The sequence below is a fragment of the Zootoca vivipara genome, chromosome 3 (assembly GCF_965207765.1).
Source record: "Zootoca vivipara chromosome 3, rZooViv2.hap1.1, whole genome shotgun sequence".
Lineage (NCBI taxonomy): Eukaryota > Metazoa > Chordata > Lepidosauria > Squamata > Lacertidae > Zootoca > Zootoca vivipara.
In genome coordinates, this window is record NC_142586.1 from 79,667,057 (window position 1) to 79,685,058 (window position 18,002).

The 18,002-nt window shown below is 42.1% G+C and overlaps 1 protein-coding gene across 3 annotated transcripts in view; it reads left to right on the forward strand.

Annotated features, from left to right (window-relative positions):
* VIT (vitrin) overlaps positions 1 to 17,777 on the forward strand; it is a 40,887-nt gene extending 23,110 nt beyond the window's left edge. For 2 of the 3 annotated variants that reach the window (XM_035108289.3, XM_088666526.1), the window contains exons 9-18: positions 420 to 458; positions 585 to 641; positions 1,375 to 1,437; positions 3,697 to 3,744; positions 6,416 to 6,478; positions 9,954 to 10,101; positions 11,698 to 11,801; positions 12,656 to 12,882; positions 14,196 to 14,709; positions 15,318 to 17,777. In XM_035108289.3, the coding sequence (XP_034964180.1) occupies positions 420 to 458; positions 585 to 641; positions 1,375 to 1,437; positions 3,697 to 3,744; positions 6,416 to 6,478; positions 9,954 to 10,101; positions 11,698 to 11,801; positions 12,656 to 12,882; positions 14,196 to 14,709; positions 15,318 to 15,496 (1,442 nt within the window). In that variant the 3' untranslated portion in view covers positions 15,497 to 17,777. The remainder of the gene's footprint in view (positions 1 to 419; positions 459 to 584; positions 642 to 1,374; positions 1,438 to 3,696; positions 3,745 to 6,415; positions 6,479 to 9,953; positions 10,102 to 11,697; positions 11,802 to 12,655; positions 12,883 to 14,195; positions 14,710 to 15,317) is intronic. The other variant, XM_088666527.1, reaches the window with a different exon arrangement.
* The last annotated feature ends 225 nt before the right edge of the window (positions 17,778 to 18,002 follow it).

The window sequence follows — 18,002 nt, forward strand, 5'->3', positions numbered from 1 at the left end:
CAGATGTCAAAGAAATAACCAACTATATGACATTTAGAAGATATCTGAAGGCAGACCTGTTTAGGGAAATTTTTAATGATTGATGTTTTAATGTATTTTTAATCTTTCATTGGAAGCCGTCCAAAGCGGCTGAGGAAAGCCAGCCAGAAGGGCGAGGTAGAAATAAATTATTATTATTATTATTATTATTATTATTATTATTATTATTATTATTATGGGTTTGAGTCTCACGTTGGGCAAAAGATTCTTGCATTGCAAGGGGTTGGACTAGATGACCCATGTGCTTCTATGTTAAAAACTAAAGGATTAGGACAAGAGTCTCTTACCAGCTATAAAAATATCAATTTTTTTTTTTAAAAGTCTTTAAAAATAGTTTTGGGAACCGCAAATAACATTTTCTGTTTTAATGCATATTTTAGGGCAGGTTCAAGCTGTACAAGGAAGAACCCAGAATCAAGGTATGTCCTAACTTAAATAGATATATATTTTCCTCATTTAAAATAAGTTTAGTTTAAACTAATCACATTTACTAATTACAATTTATGTTCAAGTTTATTTGTTGACCAGTAAAATATTTTTTAAAGCATTCAGAGGCAGTTCCAGCCATGCAAGTAACAGAAATATCGCTCGACCTAATACAGGTAAAACCATCATACGATTTTAAAAATGTTTTCCGGTTATGAAAAGCAGCAACTAGAGCCCACTCTTCAAGACGTTTTCTTGGAAGTAAGTTTCCCTGAGTTACCTACAATTACTACTTAGGAAATACACCTAAGAAATACTGGATACAATTTAGCCCAAGTTAAGAATTTTAATTCCCTGTTATTCCAGTAGAAGATATTGAAACACATGCTCACCTCTCCCTGTGAAATCGCTGGGATTTGAAATAAGATTTGGCTGGATTGCAGCCATTCTGATTTTGCAGCATTTCTGTATTGTTCTTATTTACTAAATTTATATACCACCCTATACCCACAGGCCTGTAGTGGTCTGCTAGTTATCCTCCAGAGTTCAAACTACTTGAGTCAAGTTATTTTGTAGGAGTCGAAATCCATAAACCCATTTATATCACCAGAGCAGTTCTAATAAAGTGAACAGGACTGACCAGATTAAATCATGTCTAGATTGCAACCCAAGCCCAGGAGACGCCAATTGACTTCCGTGTGACATTATGATAGCATTTCAGGCCGTAAATGCTCAGGACCAGAGAGCCCATCCTATTAAAATTTGCTGAAGCTAAACTGTCTTGACGGAAAGGGAAGTCCCTAATAATACTACCCCCATTTTAAAACTGGTGGCTCTCAGGTAATGAAATAGACTCACTAGAATTATGCCTCTGTGTATTAAAGTTGACCCTTTTGACAAACCACACAGGTCTTCAACGGCAAGAGCCAGTTGTCTCATTCCGGAAGCCTTCCACCTCTCCTTCCAATCTGGGTAAGCTTCAAACCAAGGCAGATTTTGACACCTACATTTCTCTGGGCTTGTTAGTCTGAACCAGAAGCACCACTTCCTCTCACCTCATACGCAAAAAAAATCTATTGTTTTCAACAGAGCAGTGCTTGAGTCATCTGAGTATTCTTTTACATCCAGTTCCCTATGTCTGGTGCTCATGATACCAAACTGATTCCCCTTAAAGGAGGGAGCGCCTTGTGATTGGATTTCTAAGCACCTCCCACCTCCCGGCGTGGGCAGGGTTATGCCCTGCTCCACTCCGGTTGGTCGTTTTGCAGTCGCTTGTACCCTAAAGCCAATCGCTTGGCTTGGGGGGTGACTGCGAAACCGTATTTAAGCCCTGCACGTTGTTTGCTAGTTCTGTTTGCCTTTGCACAGCTGATCCCCCGCCCACCCACCCTTTATTTAGGTCCGTCTGGCCTTGCTATGGACTTCATTGGTTGCCTGTTTTGTAATGATGGTGGTGGTGGTGGTGGTGATGATGATGATGATAATAATAATTTATTATTTATACCCCTCCCATTTGACTGGGTTTCCCCAGCCACTCTGGGCGGCTTCCAACAGAATATTAAAATACAATAATCTATTAAACATCAAAAGCTTCCCTAAACAGGGCTGCCTTCAGATGTCTTCTAAATGTCATATAGTTGTTTATTTCTTTGACATCTGGTGGGAGGGCATTCCACAGGGCGGGCGCCACTACCGAGAAGGCCCTCTGCCTGGTTCCCTGTAACTTGGCTTCTAGCAGCGAGGGAACCGCCAGAAGGGCCTCGGGGCTGGACCTCAGTGTCCGGGCAGAACGATGGGGGTGGAGACACTCCTTCAGGTATACTGGACCGACGCCAGTAACTGGGGCCTGGTAGGAATTTTTCCATCTGGGAAAATGGCGGGGCCATTTGGCTTTCGCCTACCACCGTAGCAATCGTCACAACTTTGTAAGGTTAGGCAGTTAGGCATTGGATCAGCAATGGTGGAGAGGTGAGGTGCCCGCCCCCCATGTTCAAGGGTATTGCATTAAAGGAATCTAGGGGTTGGCCTGGGTCTTCGCGGAGGGGGCTAGGGCTATACCAGGACCCCACAGGGACACCGGGGATGAGCGCCTGTCAGGACTCTCTGGCGGTGCTCCCTCTGGCGGTATTCACCCTTTATCGGATTCCCCGTGAAAGTGGGTAGGAGTCTGATATAGTTTGGATGGTGCCAGTGACTAAGCCAATACCAGTCACATTCTCTATTCAATAAAATTGTGGCCTAAATTTTGCCCAATAACTTAAACTAAAATCTCGTGTCACTGTGTTTCAATTTTTGACGGTGCTGGGGGGTCTCGAATCACAACCAACAATTTGCTTTATTTTTCAGGCAGCTTCCTATATGCAGAATAAACTTTAGTCCTGATTAAAGTATTGTTCCTAAGGGCCTGTTGTTTTATTGCAGATCTGTACTGCAACATATTCTTGATGTGATCATAGTGCATTAGTAGTGGGTTTAGCCTGCTTTGGTCTGTTCTGCAGTGTTTCCCAAAGCTATCTATCACATTATTGCTATCCGGAGGGGCTGCATTGCAATAAATGCAGGACAAAAATAAATCAGAACATTTCTGGTATAAAAGTTATGGGATTTCAACAGGAAGTGGCAAGATATGCTGTGATTGGAAATGAAGCAAAGAGGGGGGGGGAAACATTTGCAGGTGCAAACAGTATTGAAAAGGGAGGCCACATATGACTGCCCCAATAGCATCATTAGCACAAATCACCCATCTCACATCGCAGTATCTGCCCAAACACTGGAAATTGAGGCTGACAAAAAAACAACAGCACAAAAGGCAAATTCCATAGTGCACCAGCCCATTCTTTTAGAAACAACCAGTAAAAGAAATGGGACAAGCCAAAGTCCCAGGCAAGAGCTGGCTTGTCCCTTTTTTGTTGTTGGAACAAACAGTATGAAGAAAGCCACATAAGTACCCTCCTCAAAAGTTCATATCAAAACTCAAAACAATTTCATTTGTTTCTGGCACAGAATGTCTCTTAACTCTATATTTCACCTAAGGAAGGATCTGTCATGCTCTATTTATGCTGCTTCTTACATATACTTCTGCTTATTCTGACATATACTTTATTTTACAAAGGGTCTCACCTAAAGGATCAGCATTTGTTCTGTTAACTTCAGATTGGTTTGGGTTAGTGCTTTGCTTTTGCTTCTTTTACTTCTAAGTAATTACTGTTTTTCCCCTCTTGTGTGTGGAAGCTATAGAAACAGACTTGTGGAAACTGGGATCAAGCCTTTTTGACACAGGTAGTATTACGCAACATTTCCTAATCACCAACTCTGTCATTTTAAGGCTTTCGATTGGAGCTGCATCTTTCCCTGCCTCATAGGGCCAAATTAGCACACCTAATTGCAATACCTAATTAAGTCCACAGGGTAGAAGCTCCCCCAATTGCTGCATTAGGAAGAAATTACAAGGCCCTTTTTACATGAGAAGCATTTGCATGCTATATGCAAGAAATCTACCCGTATGATCATCACACACATTATAAACTTCCACAGAAATGTTGTGAGCACTCTCTCTTTTGCAATTCAGAGTTTGGGTTTCCAACTGATTGCCATTTGTGCCAATCCAGTGGTGAGGAGTGGGTTTTTGCAGGGAAAGCTTCAGAGCAAAACTCAGACATGGAGCTTTAAAGTGTGGACCATGCCTGGAAAGTGTGGAGGGAAGGTAAGGGTTGACAAGCCCTGACAGGAGCAAATGGAATGTAGGAAAAGAAAATTGCGTTTTAGAAAATAGTCTATATTAAGCTATGGCAAGAGAGGCAATTTGTTTTCATATTTAGGTCTGCATCTGTGTGCTATAAAAAAAGAAGACTTTCTAAAAAATCAGAAAGCAGATAGTCACAGCTGAAACGTGATCAGAAGGTTGGAATGATGAATCTGCAGGTTGAGGGGTTAAAGTTATGGAGGATCCTGCCATATGTACATGAAACAGAAAGGGATTTTTAACTTAATCTGTCCAAAAGCAGATTCATCACATGAATCTTGCAGGTTATGTAAGTCATTACAGTGGTACCTCGGTTTAAGTACACAATTGGTTCTGGAAGTCTGTACTTAACCTGAAGCGTACTTAACCTGAAGCAAACTTTCCCATTGAAAGTAATGGAAAGTGGATTGATCCGTTCCAGACGGGTCCGCTGAGTACTTAAACTGAAAGTACTCAAACTGAGGCGTACTTAAACCGAGGTATGACTGTATGTTGCAGTTACTGAGTACTGGTGCATGTGAACACACCCTTAGTCCTAGTCCATAATGTTTTAGCTATGCTTTGCCCTCTCTTGTTTGCTTAAGTGGGAGAGTTGTTGTGCGAGGATGGGCTTGCATAGGCAATGCATTCCTATACACAGGTCAGAACAGCCGAAAGGTTTACATTTCCAAGTTGAATCACAGCACATGTATCAGGATGTTAAGAGATTACCATCAACAGAAAGTAAAAACAGCCTAAATGTTCAGGTGGATGTCTGGATATCTATTTGCAGGCAAGATTATTCATCACACAGCTTGAGGTGAGAAAAGGGAAATTTTCCAAGGGAGCAGAATACAATAAAAAAAAAAAATTAGCCCAGTGATTAAGTTTGATGCATGCTGATTATCACTTCAAAGAGAATTATTTTTAGTTTGTATGTGACAAGTATTGCCTGAGTGGAGATTTAATGAGCCTGGACAGCTGTGACAACTCAGTGGTGAAAAAGCTTAATTGGCTTGCAGTGAAGCACCAAGGCAGAGTGAGGGACTATTCCCAGGACTGACAATTCCAAGGGCTGACAATACAGTCTTCAAGCCAGCCTGGGAACCTAGAAGGGCTCCCTTCTCAATTAGCTCTCAGTGATACATGATGGGTGGCATTTTTATTAAAAAGAACTATATAATTATCTAATTGCATTCAAGCAGTGGCCTGAAAGCCAGGCTGCAAAGGAAGCAGCCAAACAATGGCCTCGGCTGCAAAGTCAGAATGAGAATGCACCCCCGACTCTTTTCCAGCCGTGAATCGGCACCAAATTCAAAAAGCACCAATCCAGCCACGGAAAGGAAGAATAGGAGTGCAGCTAGAGCACACTCTCAATGCCTTCTTTTCCGTTTTACCTCGTGGATTTACCTGTCCAGCGCCTGGTATCATATGACACCTAGTGATGGATGGGTGAGGAGGGTAAAGGGCACAGATTGAGCCAAGCCATACTGTGAGGGGAAGATTTCCAACTGCTGATCTAATTCTCAGCTTTCTAGAGGTGCAACGTTCAATTAAAGATCAACACCACATGGACCATGTTGAGTTGTTCATGTTTCAAAATGACCAATCTGCAGGAAGCAGTGGAAGACAGGAGTGCCTGGCGTGCTCTGGGGTCACGAAGAGTCAGACATGTAGGATGACACAGTGCGGTTCACACATGAAGCATAAACACAGTCTAATGTGCGGAACAGTGCCTTGTTAGCATTTTGTGGTGTGCCCCAAAGTGCAAGAATACCTGGCGGTAATTTACAGTTCATTGTGGCGAGACAAGAACTCCTTTCTGTTTCCTCATGGCACATGTAATTATCACACCTCTTATATCAGCAAGTAGGGCTCGGTATTTTAATCAGTAGGTGAATCAACCACACTTATAACAGCCTCAGTTGTATGTGGTGCATATTTTATTATTTATACCCTGCCCATCTGGCTGGGTTTCCTCAGTCACCCTGGGTGATTCACAGCACACGTGTCAGAACATACTAAAACATCAAACATTTAAAACTTCCCTAAACAGGGCTGCCTTCAGATGTCTTCTAAAAGTCAAATAGTTGTTTATTTCCTTGACATGTGAAGGGAAGGTTTTCCACAGGGAGGGTGCCACTACCGAGAAGGCCCTCAAAAATATGATGTCATAATCTCATGTCCTTTGTATTTAATAACCAACTGTGTCATTATTGATCATTCCAGGTTTCAGTTCCAAGGAAGACGTGGTCCCCAAACCTCTGGAACCAGTTTCACAGGGAAACCCAAGTATGTGCACCTGAGCAGTCATTATATATATATATATATATATATATATATATATAATTATACAGTAAGGTTTCTTTTTCCTGACCCAATAAAAAATTCTATTTAAAGTGACACTTTATCCTAATTTAGGGGTTGAACTGCTGCAGGCCTCCCCATGTTGTTGGACTACAGTTCCAATATCCATGAACATTGATTATGCTGGTTGGAGCTGATGTGATTTAGATTCCCCATTCCTGTCTTAAAGTACAAACACAATTGGAGAAAATGCTCCCTGGTGTAGGGAAGCGTGGAGGTTTTTCTGCCAGGCAAATCAGAATGAGGGTTAGTTTATATGCAAGAGTAGGCGGTTTTTTTTTTGCAATCTATATATATATAAATGTAAAAAAGGTGAAACTGTGGGCTCCACTTTTCTCCGAAACCACTTGACCGATTGTCCTGGAATTTGGACACAATGGTCCATGCCACTACCCGAGTGTTTGCACAACCTCGGATTGCTCACATCTCATACCTGCGCAGGTTAAAACCTACTTTTCCACAAACTAAAACAGCGCCCTCAAGTGGTGTTATTCCCACATCTCCTCCTCCACCTCCTCCCCCCTCCCCATGGAGTCTAGCCCACACCCACAAACCCCGCCTCCGCCAGACTCAGGGGGATCTGAAGGGGGCTATTACCCTCCATCTGACAGACTAACGCACAGCAACGCGTGCAGGGCCAGCTAGTATATCATAAGAACAGTGCCATTTTAATAGAAAGAGAGGTGCCAGAACTCATGCCTCCCTCATTGTTTTAGAATGGCAATGGCATCCACCTGAGAGGTGCCAGAACTGATTTCTCCATTAGGCCAATGGCCCTTCTAGTCCAGCATCCTGTTCTCACAGTGGCCAACTAGATGCCCAGGGGAAGCTCACAAGCAGGACTCAAGCACAGGCGTATGCTACCTGCAACTGATATTCAGAAGCACGCAACTCCAGCTGTGGAGGGAGAGCATAGCCATCATGGGCCACAAGCATGTTGATCCTCTCTCCCTGCCCCAGAGGCATTAATTTCATTCTCAAAACTTGCCCTCCAATTTCTTGCTCTTAATGCCATCAATATCAATATTAGATTATGGCTACTCAGGGACAAAATTTATGAATCACCTTTAAATAGCTGCAGGAAAGTGGTAATTTTCCTCCTAAAATAGCAAGGTGGGTGTATCTGCCTCACCAGATTTTATCACAGTTCTCCGCAAATAATTGCTGGATCTTGTAATGAAAGGAATGCCATGTAGGACCCAGGAAAAATCTCAGCACACAGTATAAATCCTGGTTACAGGTAGGTAGCCGTGTTGGTCTGGGTCGAAGTAAAATAAAAAAATTCCTTCAGTAGCACCTTAAAGTTAGTTGGTCTTTAAGGTGCTACTGAAGGATTTTTTTTATTTTAGTATAAATCCTGATTTGGAGTAAGGAAGTTGGAACACACTCGGAACAAGACCACTTACAAAGGGTTTTGTAAAGGGCAGGGGGAATTTTTACAAGCCTGGCACCTCCACAGTGAAGTATACCTTTATTGGCACACCTGTCTTGGTGGGAGCAGTTTCAAAGAAAACCATACAAGAAGCTTGACTAGGAAAAAAACCCATTAATTGCCATTTAAGCTCATCCAAATGTTGATCCCTTTCAAGGAAATGAGAGTTTTCTCAGCAGCTTAGAGCAAAAGAAGAATAGACTGCTGTTTCTTGAAGACACTCCTTGCAGGTCAGAATGAATAAATTTGGTTATTTTAAATTAAAAAAAAATAGAGAGAAGAGGTTCCTTTAGCTTTGGGTGTTTGTCTACTGTTCTGGGAGCCAAAATAGCAAGATGAGTGAGGACACGTGCATTTAAAAGACTACAATCAAGTTTTTAAATATCCAGACTGGAGAGGCAGATCTGAAAGCCACAAAGGAGATTATCATTCTTTGAATTACTTCCATGTCTGGCAAAATAGCAATTCCCACTTCAATAAAGGAGGAGATTTTTGTTCCAGCACTAATTAAAGAACACTTTTTGTGTATGTGTGGGAGGGGATTGTTGTTTTTTTAATAGCTATACAAATCAGAATGCAGGAATGGAGAATACAACCACAATGCACACAAAAATGCAGGAAGGAAAGAGAGGCACTCAGTGTGGTAAAACTTTCATGTGGTAAAACTGCTGCTGGGCTGTACCACTTGAGACTTGGTGAGAGGGGGGTAGAACAGTTGAATGCTCCTTCCTATAAAACACACAGTGCATATAGAAAATTAGCAGAGAGGAAAAAATTCTACTGTTGCTAACTCACAACATGCTCATCTTATAGACGCAAGGAAAATTTTGTTTATTAGTTTGGGTTTGTTCTGTGGAGACGCAATGAATTATTCAACCTCACACCAGCATCCTGAAGTAGCTCAGTCCGCATGAGTCACATATAAATAACTGCTTGTCTAAAGTGCCTCTGAAGTCCAAGTCTTGCAAAGTTGTCAAATCTTACACAATCATTTAATGACATGATTTGAATATGACTGCTCCTGATGTATTCAAATAGCCCACATGAGAGCTCAACCCTATTATACATCTTCTGAGAAGTTGGTCTCAAATGGGATTTAGTCCCATTTAGTGTGCACTATACGACTGTATCCTTAGTGTATTTGGGGACTCCTAAAAGTGCCTTCTGAGCTAAGCTTTTCTTTAGAAGGTTTGTGTGATTTCAAGGTGGCCTGTATCAGCTGATATAGCAGAAGTAGAAGGAAGAATCATAGAATTATAGAGTTGGAAGGAACCCTGAGGATCATCTAGCTCAACCCCTTGCAATGCAGGAATATTGCAGTTGTCCCATGCAGGGATTGAACCTGCAACCTTGGCAGATTGGGAACCACTGGTAGATATGGATGCAGTCTGCAGTAGATCGTTAAGGGTTTCTGACTTCTGATTGTCAAACCAAAGCAACAGCCAAACAACTTTCCCCACCTAGATTAGCCTGCTGAAATGAAGTAAGTGGACCAGGAGAAGAGAACTTTTGGGTTTAAGGACTGTAAACTTGGTTCAGTTCTGGTAATAAAAATACATTTCAAATCTCATACTGCGCTCCAAGGCACCATGTTCATTAATCATGTGTGTCTTTTTCTACTCAATTCTGGTTGGTGAAATTTTGAGGTATTTTTTTTGGGGGGGGGGGAGAAAAGTAGATTAAACAGTCCTGAAGTTTGCCCAGCTCTGTGGATGGAACGTTTACAGAAACAGAATTATTTCTGAACAGAAACAGAAACACTAGTTCTTTTCTACTTGCCAGGTAGGGTTATTGTTATCTATGTCAAGTGAAGCTTTGTAATCTTTGGTAAATTCTGTGAATGATTGAGTACATGCTCTGTTATCATGGTCCGTGGTGTGTTTTTGTATTTAGATGTCATACAGGAAAAACACGAAATATATGCAAAAGGACTTCCAATGTTACTGTAATCTATACTCTTTTTTTCAGATTGCAAAGTTGATTTATCCTTCTTGATAGATGGCAGCTGGAGCATTGGTAAGCGCCGCTTTCAGATCCAAAAACAGTTCCTCAAAGATGTTGCTCAAGCCCTGGATGTGGGCCCAGCTGGTCCTCTTATGGGCATCATCCAGTATGGGTAAGAGAGTATTACGTATTTTCATAACATTTGTGCTGTCTAACATTCATCTCCATATCTGTAGCAACACCACAGGAACTTCCTGTGGCGAACTACTTAATACACCCCCCCCCCTACAAATTGAAGCAGATAAGTATCCCATATTACTAGATCTTAAGTTAGGATCTTGTTAGCTTATTTGATATATCCTATGATGGTCAAAATCCAGTCTTAATCTCCATTGTCAGAAAAAGATTTCCAAGTATAGAGATTCTTGATTGTTCCACAACCTTTCTGCAGATCACATGAATGGAGTGTGTAGCCCACAATTTGAGAACTTCTCTAATAGCCCATACTTCAGGGATTATGTGAGTCCAGCAACACTGGGGGAGACCACAGGTTTCCCACCCCTCACCCATCAAGGGCAGTTGCCCCACCTACAAACTTTTTTTTGTCAAATAATTGATTTTTAAAAGCAGCCACAAATGTAAGTTTCGTGTTTAGTCGTTTAGTCGTGTCCGACTCTTCGTGACCCCATGGACCATAGCATGCCAGGCACTCCTGTCTTGCACTGCCTCCCGTAGTTTGGTCAAACTCATGTTCGTAGCTTCGAGAACACTGTCCAACCATCTTGTCCTCTGTCGTCCCCTTCTCCTAGTGCCCTCAATCTTTCCCAACATCAGGGTCTTTTCCAAGGATTCTTCTCTTCTCATGAGGTGGCCAAAGTATTGGAGCCTCAGCTTCACGATCTGTCCTTCCAGGGAGCACTCAGGGCTGATTTCCTTAAGAATTGATAGGTTTGATCTTCTAGCAGTCCATGGGACTCTCAAGAGTCTCCTCCAGCACCATAATTCAAAAGCATCAATTCTTCGGCGATCAGCCTTCTTTATGGTCCAGCTCTCACTTCCATACATCACTACTGGGAAAACCATAGCTTTAACTATACGGACCTTTGTCGGCAAGGTGATGTCTCTGCTTTTTAAGATGCTGTCTAGGTTTGTCATTGCTTTTCTCCCAAGAAGCAGGCGTCTTTTAATTTCGTGACTGCTGTCACCATCTGCAGTGATCAAGGAGCCCAAGAAAGTAAAATCTCTCACTGCCTCCATTTCTTCCCCTTCTATTTGCCAGGAGGTGATGGGACCAGTGGCCATGATCTTGGTTTTTTTTGATGTTCAGCTTCAGACCATATTTTGCGCTCTCCTCTTTCACCCTCATTAAAAGGTTCTTTAATTCCTCCTCACTTTCTGCCATCAAGGTTGTGTCATCTGCATATCTGAGGTTGTTGATATTTCTTCCGGCAATCTTAATTCCTGCTTGGGATTCATCTAGTCCAGCCTTTCGCATGATGAATTCTGCATATAAGTTAAATAAGCAGGGAGACAATATACAACCTTGTATATTGTCTCCCTGCTTATTTAACTTATAAATAAATTTCGTGTATGGCATGTTTACACATTTCCATGAAAACACAGGAAATATTCATGCACATTGGTTCCTTATTGAAAGAAATTACTATAAATTACAACTAGTATCGTTAATGTGTTAGGAGTTAATGCCATATTGTGTATGACCTTCCTTTCCTGGAACGAAATTGCTCCATTTTTATTTTGCGAATAGTGATGACCCTTCGACTGAATTTAACTTGAAGACCTATACAAACTCTAAGGATCTGCAAAATGCCATAGAGAAAATACTACAAAAAGGAGGATTATCCAATGTTGGTATGTATCCTGGACAATATATCCACAGCTAATGAGTTTAAGAATCAAAAGATGTTGGTATGCTAGATATTCTAGGCAGATTGAGGTCAAGACCACAAACTGTCCTCACACATTTCTCGTTCCTCTTCCTCTAGTTTGGAAAATACATTGTCTTCTAGAAAATCATGATTTAATATCTGAAAGTTTTCTCTGAATAGCTTGTCCCTTTCACAGTGCAGATATAGCAGATTGGTGAGACACCAACCACCATAGAGTTCCAAACAGAAATTAAAATACCCAATACCTTAGTCTGTGCTTTTTTTTCTTTAAAAAATGTTTAGGGGTACTCTCATTTTCCTACTCATATTGAAATACTGCCCTTAAATGAGGCCAAACTTACCGCAGATTCACAAAATGTTTAGGGGTATGTGTACCCCTGCGTACCCCCAGAAAAAGAAACACTGACCTTAGTTCAGTATCCCTTATTGCAAATCTATTCCCTCTTTCGGCTTTTAAAACATATCAGGCAGAAGTTAGAGACACATTTGACCAAGGAAGGAAGGAAGGCAGACACACACATACACACAAGAAGATTCCACAGCAGGTTCCATTATTGGACGAGGGATCGCATGCAGATGTGGGATGTGAATGCCCAAATGAGATTTGCACCAGCTTTGTTATGCACATTTGGATGTGAGGCAACCCTTTGACATCACATGGCTCTGGTGGGGGCATATACCATATGTCCATTTCCATGTGGATAGAAAAATGTATCCTCAACCAGTGACTTAGGTTCTAAGAGATTTTAACACTCATTTTCATTGTTTTACTCAGCAAGTTATGACTTTTACTCCCCCCTCCCCATCTTCCTGCAGGCAGAGCGCTGTCCTTTGTTAACAAAAACTTCTTTGAGGATGCTAATGGGAACAGAGGTGGTGCACCCAATGTTGCTATAGTGATGGTGGATGGGTGGCCTACTGATAAAGTGGAAGAGGCCTCTCGGCTGGCAAGGGAATCTGGCATCAACATTTTCTTTGTCACCATTGAAGGACCAGATGAAAATGAAAAGCAGAATGTTATTGAAACAAACTTTGTGGACAAGGTAAGGGGTACATTGGGATGCATCAAGGAAGAGGCAAGATTTCTTGATTCTGAAGGAAAGTGGGATCCGAACTCTTCATCACATGTAGGCGAGTCAATATAAAAGTGAGACATCCTTGCCAGGCCCAACACCCACAAGTGTGAGTGAGCCAACTGGCTACCACTCTGTTCCAACAACGTCCAGCTATAGCTATAAAGTTCTATCTTTGAAATATTCACATGCTACAACAGCTACCATATTGAGACTCAATACAGCAAAGGTTTACAAGATCCCCGGTATAAACAGGATGCAACTATGTACACTTAGTTCTTCAGTGGAGTCACACAGGGCAGATTATGAAGGTTCAGCGAGTGGGACTGCAAGACCCAAGCAATCAACTCACTTCAAAGCCTCAATCAAGTTAGATCATGTTTACTGAACGTTGTGTACTCTTGCCTCCAGTTTTCCTCCAAAACACACAAAAGTTCTGGATACACTTCAGTTAGAACTCATTCTCACAAGCTATGTAGTCTAGGTCAGGTTCTCAGGACAAAATGCCTCTTCAACTGTGTGGTGTTAGTCTGGCATGCATGTAGTCTTTCCTGGAAGGTTGGCAAATGAGCCCAAGTTCAGGAAGCAAAGTGGACTTTGAGAACTGTCCTTCAGAATACATCTCTCCCCCTCCCCCTCTGGACACCATTTCAGATACTTTTGTGCACTTTCCACTGTGTCTGTGCCATGAAATACATTTCCTACAAACTTCAAAGCCCCTTAATGCCTTCAACTTGGGAAGCCTCCAGACTGAATTGGACTGGCTGATGGTCTCGATTTCCTTTAGGTTTGAATGGGGGAAGAGCCACAGTAAGCCTCTGTGCAACTGCCAGGCTGGGAAGGTAGAATGAGGCAAGAAGCCCTGTGTTCATACATAGTGACTTAATGGTAGCTGTATCTTAGAAAATGGAAATAACTTCAAGACATGAGAGCAAACACGCCTGCAATGAATGTTAAGCCTGTTGACAGAAGTAGAGTCAATTCAGATGCTAGTTTTGCAATGTGGCAGGTACTTGAGTAACAGGTATAAACGCAACGGTCTACCATTTAGCTGCCTTTAAGCTGGATGTAGACCTCAACATGTAAGAAACGATAAGGGTGGGTGTTATTCAGCTGTGTTTTCTACCAGTCTGATGCAATGCCAATTTGTCTCATAAAAACGGTTCATACATAGGGGCAGAGCTGTCGTAAGGTGAAATCAACGACTGAGAGTAATAAGTTGCCTCCATGAATTTTGATGTAACTGCTCTTGAAGTTCATTGCTTTTGTTTTCCCTCTTTCAGGCTGTGTGCAGGACCAATGGGTACTACTCCATCCACGTGCCCAGTTGGTTTAGCTTACACAAAGTAGTGCAGCAGTTAGTGAAGCGAGTCTGTGACTCTGATCGCCTGGCATGCAGCAAGACCTGCCTCAATGCAGCGGATATTGGATTTGTCATTGACGGGTCCAGCAGCGTTGGCACTGGCAACTTCCGCACCCTCCTCCAATTTGTCGCTAACATCAGCAAGGAATTCGAGATTTCCGATACAGACACCCGCATTGGAGCTGTGCAGTACACCTACGAACAGAGGCTGGAGTTTGGCTTTGACAAGCACAGAACGAAGCAGGATGTCCTAAACGCTATCAAGAGAATCAACTATTGGAGCGGAGGAACCAGCACCGGAGCAGCCATCAACTACGCCTTTGATCAGCTCTTCAGCAAATCCAAACCAAACAAGAGGAAGATAATGATTCTTATTACAGATGGCAGATCCTACGATGATGTCCGAGGGCCGGCTGCAGCAGCACATCAGAATGGTAAGCCAGAAGGCCCTATAAACACCTATTTCAGGGGTAGGCAACCTGTAGCCCTCCAGATGTCACTAAACTACAACTCCCATAATTCCCGACCACAGCTTATACTGGCTGGGGGTGATGGGATTTGGAGTCCCACAACATCTGGAAAGCATTGAAGAACAGAAGAGTCCTGTTCCATTAGACTAAGGCCCATCTACTCCAGAACCCCTCATTTATTTTTTTTAAAAAAGCTTTGCATAAAGCACCCAAACAATGGGGCTCTGGATCTAGAATATGGCACCTAAGTTTTGCAAGCCAGAAGTCCAAGTTTGGTAAAAATAAAAAAAATAAAAAAATAAAGTAGTGTATTTGTCTAGTCTTGGTAAACATTAAGCCCTTCAATTTTTGAAACACGGGAAGGACATGTAGGGGTCATTCAACAAGGCAATAGGAAATGGGGATCAACAAGTCTGGGGATTGGAATGCTTCATTTATTTAAGTTTAAACACCTCGCCACTTCTGATGATATTTTTGGGCCCTTATTAGAATATTACCGTACAGTACTTTGAATGCAATGTTGTTTCAAATAAGGCATTAACCTCATTATGCACTCATGTTTCTCACTTCAGGAGTCATAGCCTATTCAGTAGGAATTGCATGGGCTGCCCAAGATGAGCTGGAAGCCATTGCTACTGACCCCGACAAAGAACACTCCTTCTTTGTGGACGAGTTTGACAGCCTCTACAGATTCGTTCCTAGAATCATCCAGAATATTTGTACCGAGTTTAATTCGCAACCACGGAACTGAAATCAGCAGCAGGCTCCAGGAATCACTACATGAGCAAATGTCCAGCAAGCAATGCCAGCCAGGAGGCTCAAAGGCATCTGTGGCTAAGAGCCAATGTCAGCTCTATTCTCCATGCATGGCAATAATGGGTGTAGACTGATCAATCTCCCCCCCCCCACCCTTGCTGGTTTCAAAACTGATTCAATAGAGGAGCTGGCTACAGCCCTTGGTTAGATAATTCACTTGACTCAAATCTATAGTTTGGAGTTAATTTCCACATAGAATAGGTCTAAGGCTGTAACCCAGAGGCACTGGACTTAGTGGGCATGACAGAGATGGCATTTGTTGGGTACCACCCCATTTCAACTCTCCAGTGATGCAGAGGGGAGTAAATGGCTAACCAACAGCTGGCTTTAAAATACTCCATGGTGCTTTGGAACCTGGCCTTTAATTAAGAGTTGTTGGCAGACACACGAGGACAGGAAGCAAGCAAAGGACAAGAGACTACAACAAGCAGGGCAGATGAGAATTTGGAAACAGGATTTGGTTCTAGGGAAAAATAATTCAGTGTCAACAAAGATGGAGTGTGGCACTCACACCAGCTGTCCACAATTCCTTTGTTGGCCATAATAGCACAAGTGTTGAAAGAATAGTTTGGGGCAAATTGAAGCTTACAGATTGTTTAATTACACATCACAGAATGTTCATCTGAAGTTAGTTGCAATGCAGACCAGGCAGACAGAGTCTGTAACCTGGCACCAAAAGAGCAAGGCAGTAAATTATATATATGGTTCCTACCAGTTTCCTTCCTGTCTTCATGAACAAGCTCAGAGAGGACCTTCCCACATGCCTAGTTCAGTGACATCATATTCCTTCCATCTCTTCAGATTCTAAAATCAAGCCTCAGCCTAAGAGGGAATCTGCAGTTTTTACAGATGCTTCTAGGATTGGTGCTGTGATGTGTTACAAAATGCATCAGTGGCAATCTATTATTTTTTTCTATATCTCATGAGCCAGAGTATTTATCATTGGACACCAGCATCAAATGCCCTCTGCTGATTTTACAACTTTCACAATTAACGGACCCTGTCAATTCTCTTTGATTGTAATATACAGCTATTAGCACTCAGGTCCAAGAATAGTTTTACCAGCAATTTGGTCCTGAAGCAGGCTTTTGGTGTGTTGCATAAGATGTCAAATAGACGTTTGTTCCTACTCTCTGCTTCCTGTTTTTTAACCAGCTGCTACTCCACAAGAGAGCTTGTTCTCTTACCCCATGACTGCTAAGTTTACTCAGGAGCCTTTGGCTTCCCATATGTCAGGAAAATTCCTGACATGTCCAGGTTTTCGGGTGTAAAATTGGCGTCATCCAAATTGGCGTCATCCAAATTGCCAGCAAAATGTCAAAGAAACCCCAGATGTATGGCACAGCAGCGTAAACAACCCCAAAAGCTTAAAATCACTATTTTGGTGGGAGGTTTCTCCCCCCCAAAAGCCCAACAATTTTGGGGTCTTCCTGAAAAAAGCTCAACACCTTTGCGGGTGCCAGAAATTTTACTTTTTGAAATATGGCAACCCTAGTGTTTACTGTCTAGTAGTGGATCACACCTATGTGCTTGTTGACAGGACTTAGCCTTTAAAGAATTTGTTGTGAGTCAAAATATCAGTATTGAGGAGCATTTGGCTTTCTAGATGGACCACAGCTCCCATCAACCTTGAGTATTGACCATGCTGGTTGGGGTTGATGGGAGATGAAGCTCAGCGGCAGCTGAAGGGTCCAAGGTTCCCTACCGATTGTGTATCTGCTAGTTTTATCTTTCATGTTTTTCATCAGTTTTCCTAGAACAGATGTTAGGCTTTTTGGCTTGTAAATTCCTAGATTTCCTCCCCCACAAGTGGTGGTGTGTTGCCTATTTCCCAGAGGCCTCTTACATATTATTACATAAGAGCAGCACTATCACATCTGAGTTCTTTTAAGAACTCTTGGGTGTCTACACCATCCAGGCTTGGAGATTTATTTTTAAATCACCATTAGGACTTAGAACTTTATTATCTCATCATCATAATTTGCCTCGCCTCCCTGAAAAAGTCAGTTTGCACATGGTATTTCTCCGCATCTTCTGCAACAAAGACAAGTGCAAAGAATGCAGCTGAATGCAAACATTTGCAAAGGATTTGTGGATGAAACATGAGTTTGTAAATATTATTTTAACTTTCCCCTCTCTGCACATGCACCTACTTTAAAGAGCTTTTTTAAAAAATAACTTGCTCTACCCTTTTGCAATAAAAGTTACAAAAAGGGTGTCCTAGATCTCATTTGCTTTGGAGGTAAAAGCTTACACAAACCCAATAAAACTTTTTTTTTCTAACTTCTGAAACTAAAGCCTGCTTATGGATTTTTCTCCTTGTAAAGAAGGCATGAGTAGACCCTTTTTGCTTCCTAGGGTTGTGAACATAAGAAGCTGCCTTGTGCTTCATCAGACCCATTAGTTCACGTTGTTCAGTCTGGCTTTCCCAAGCTCTCCAG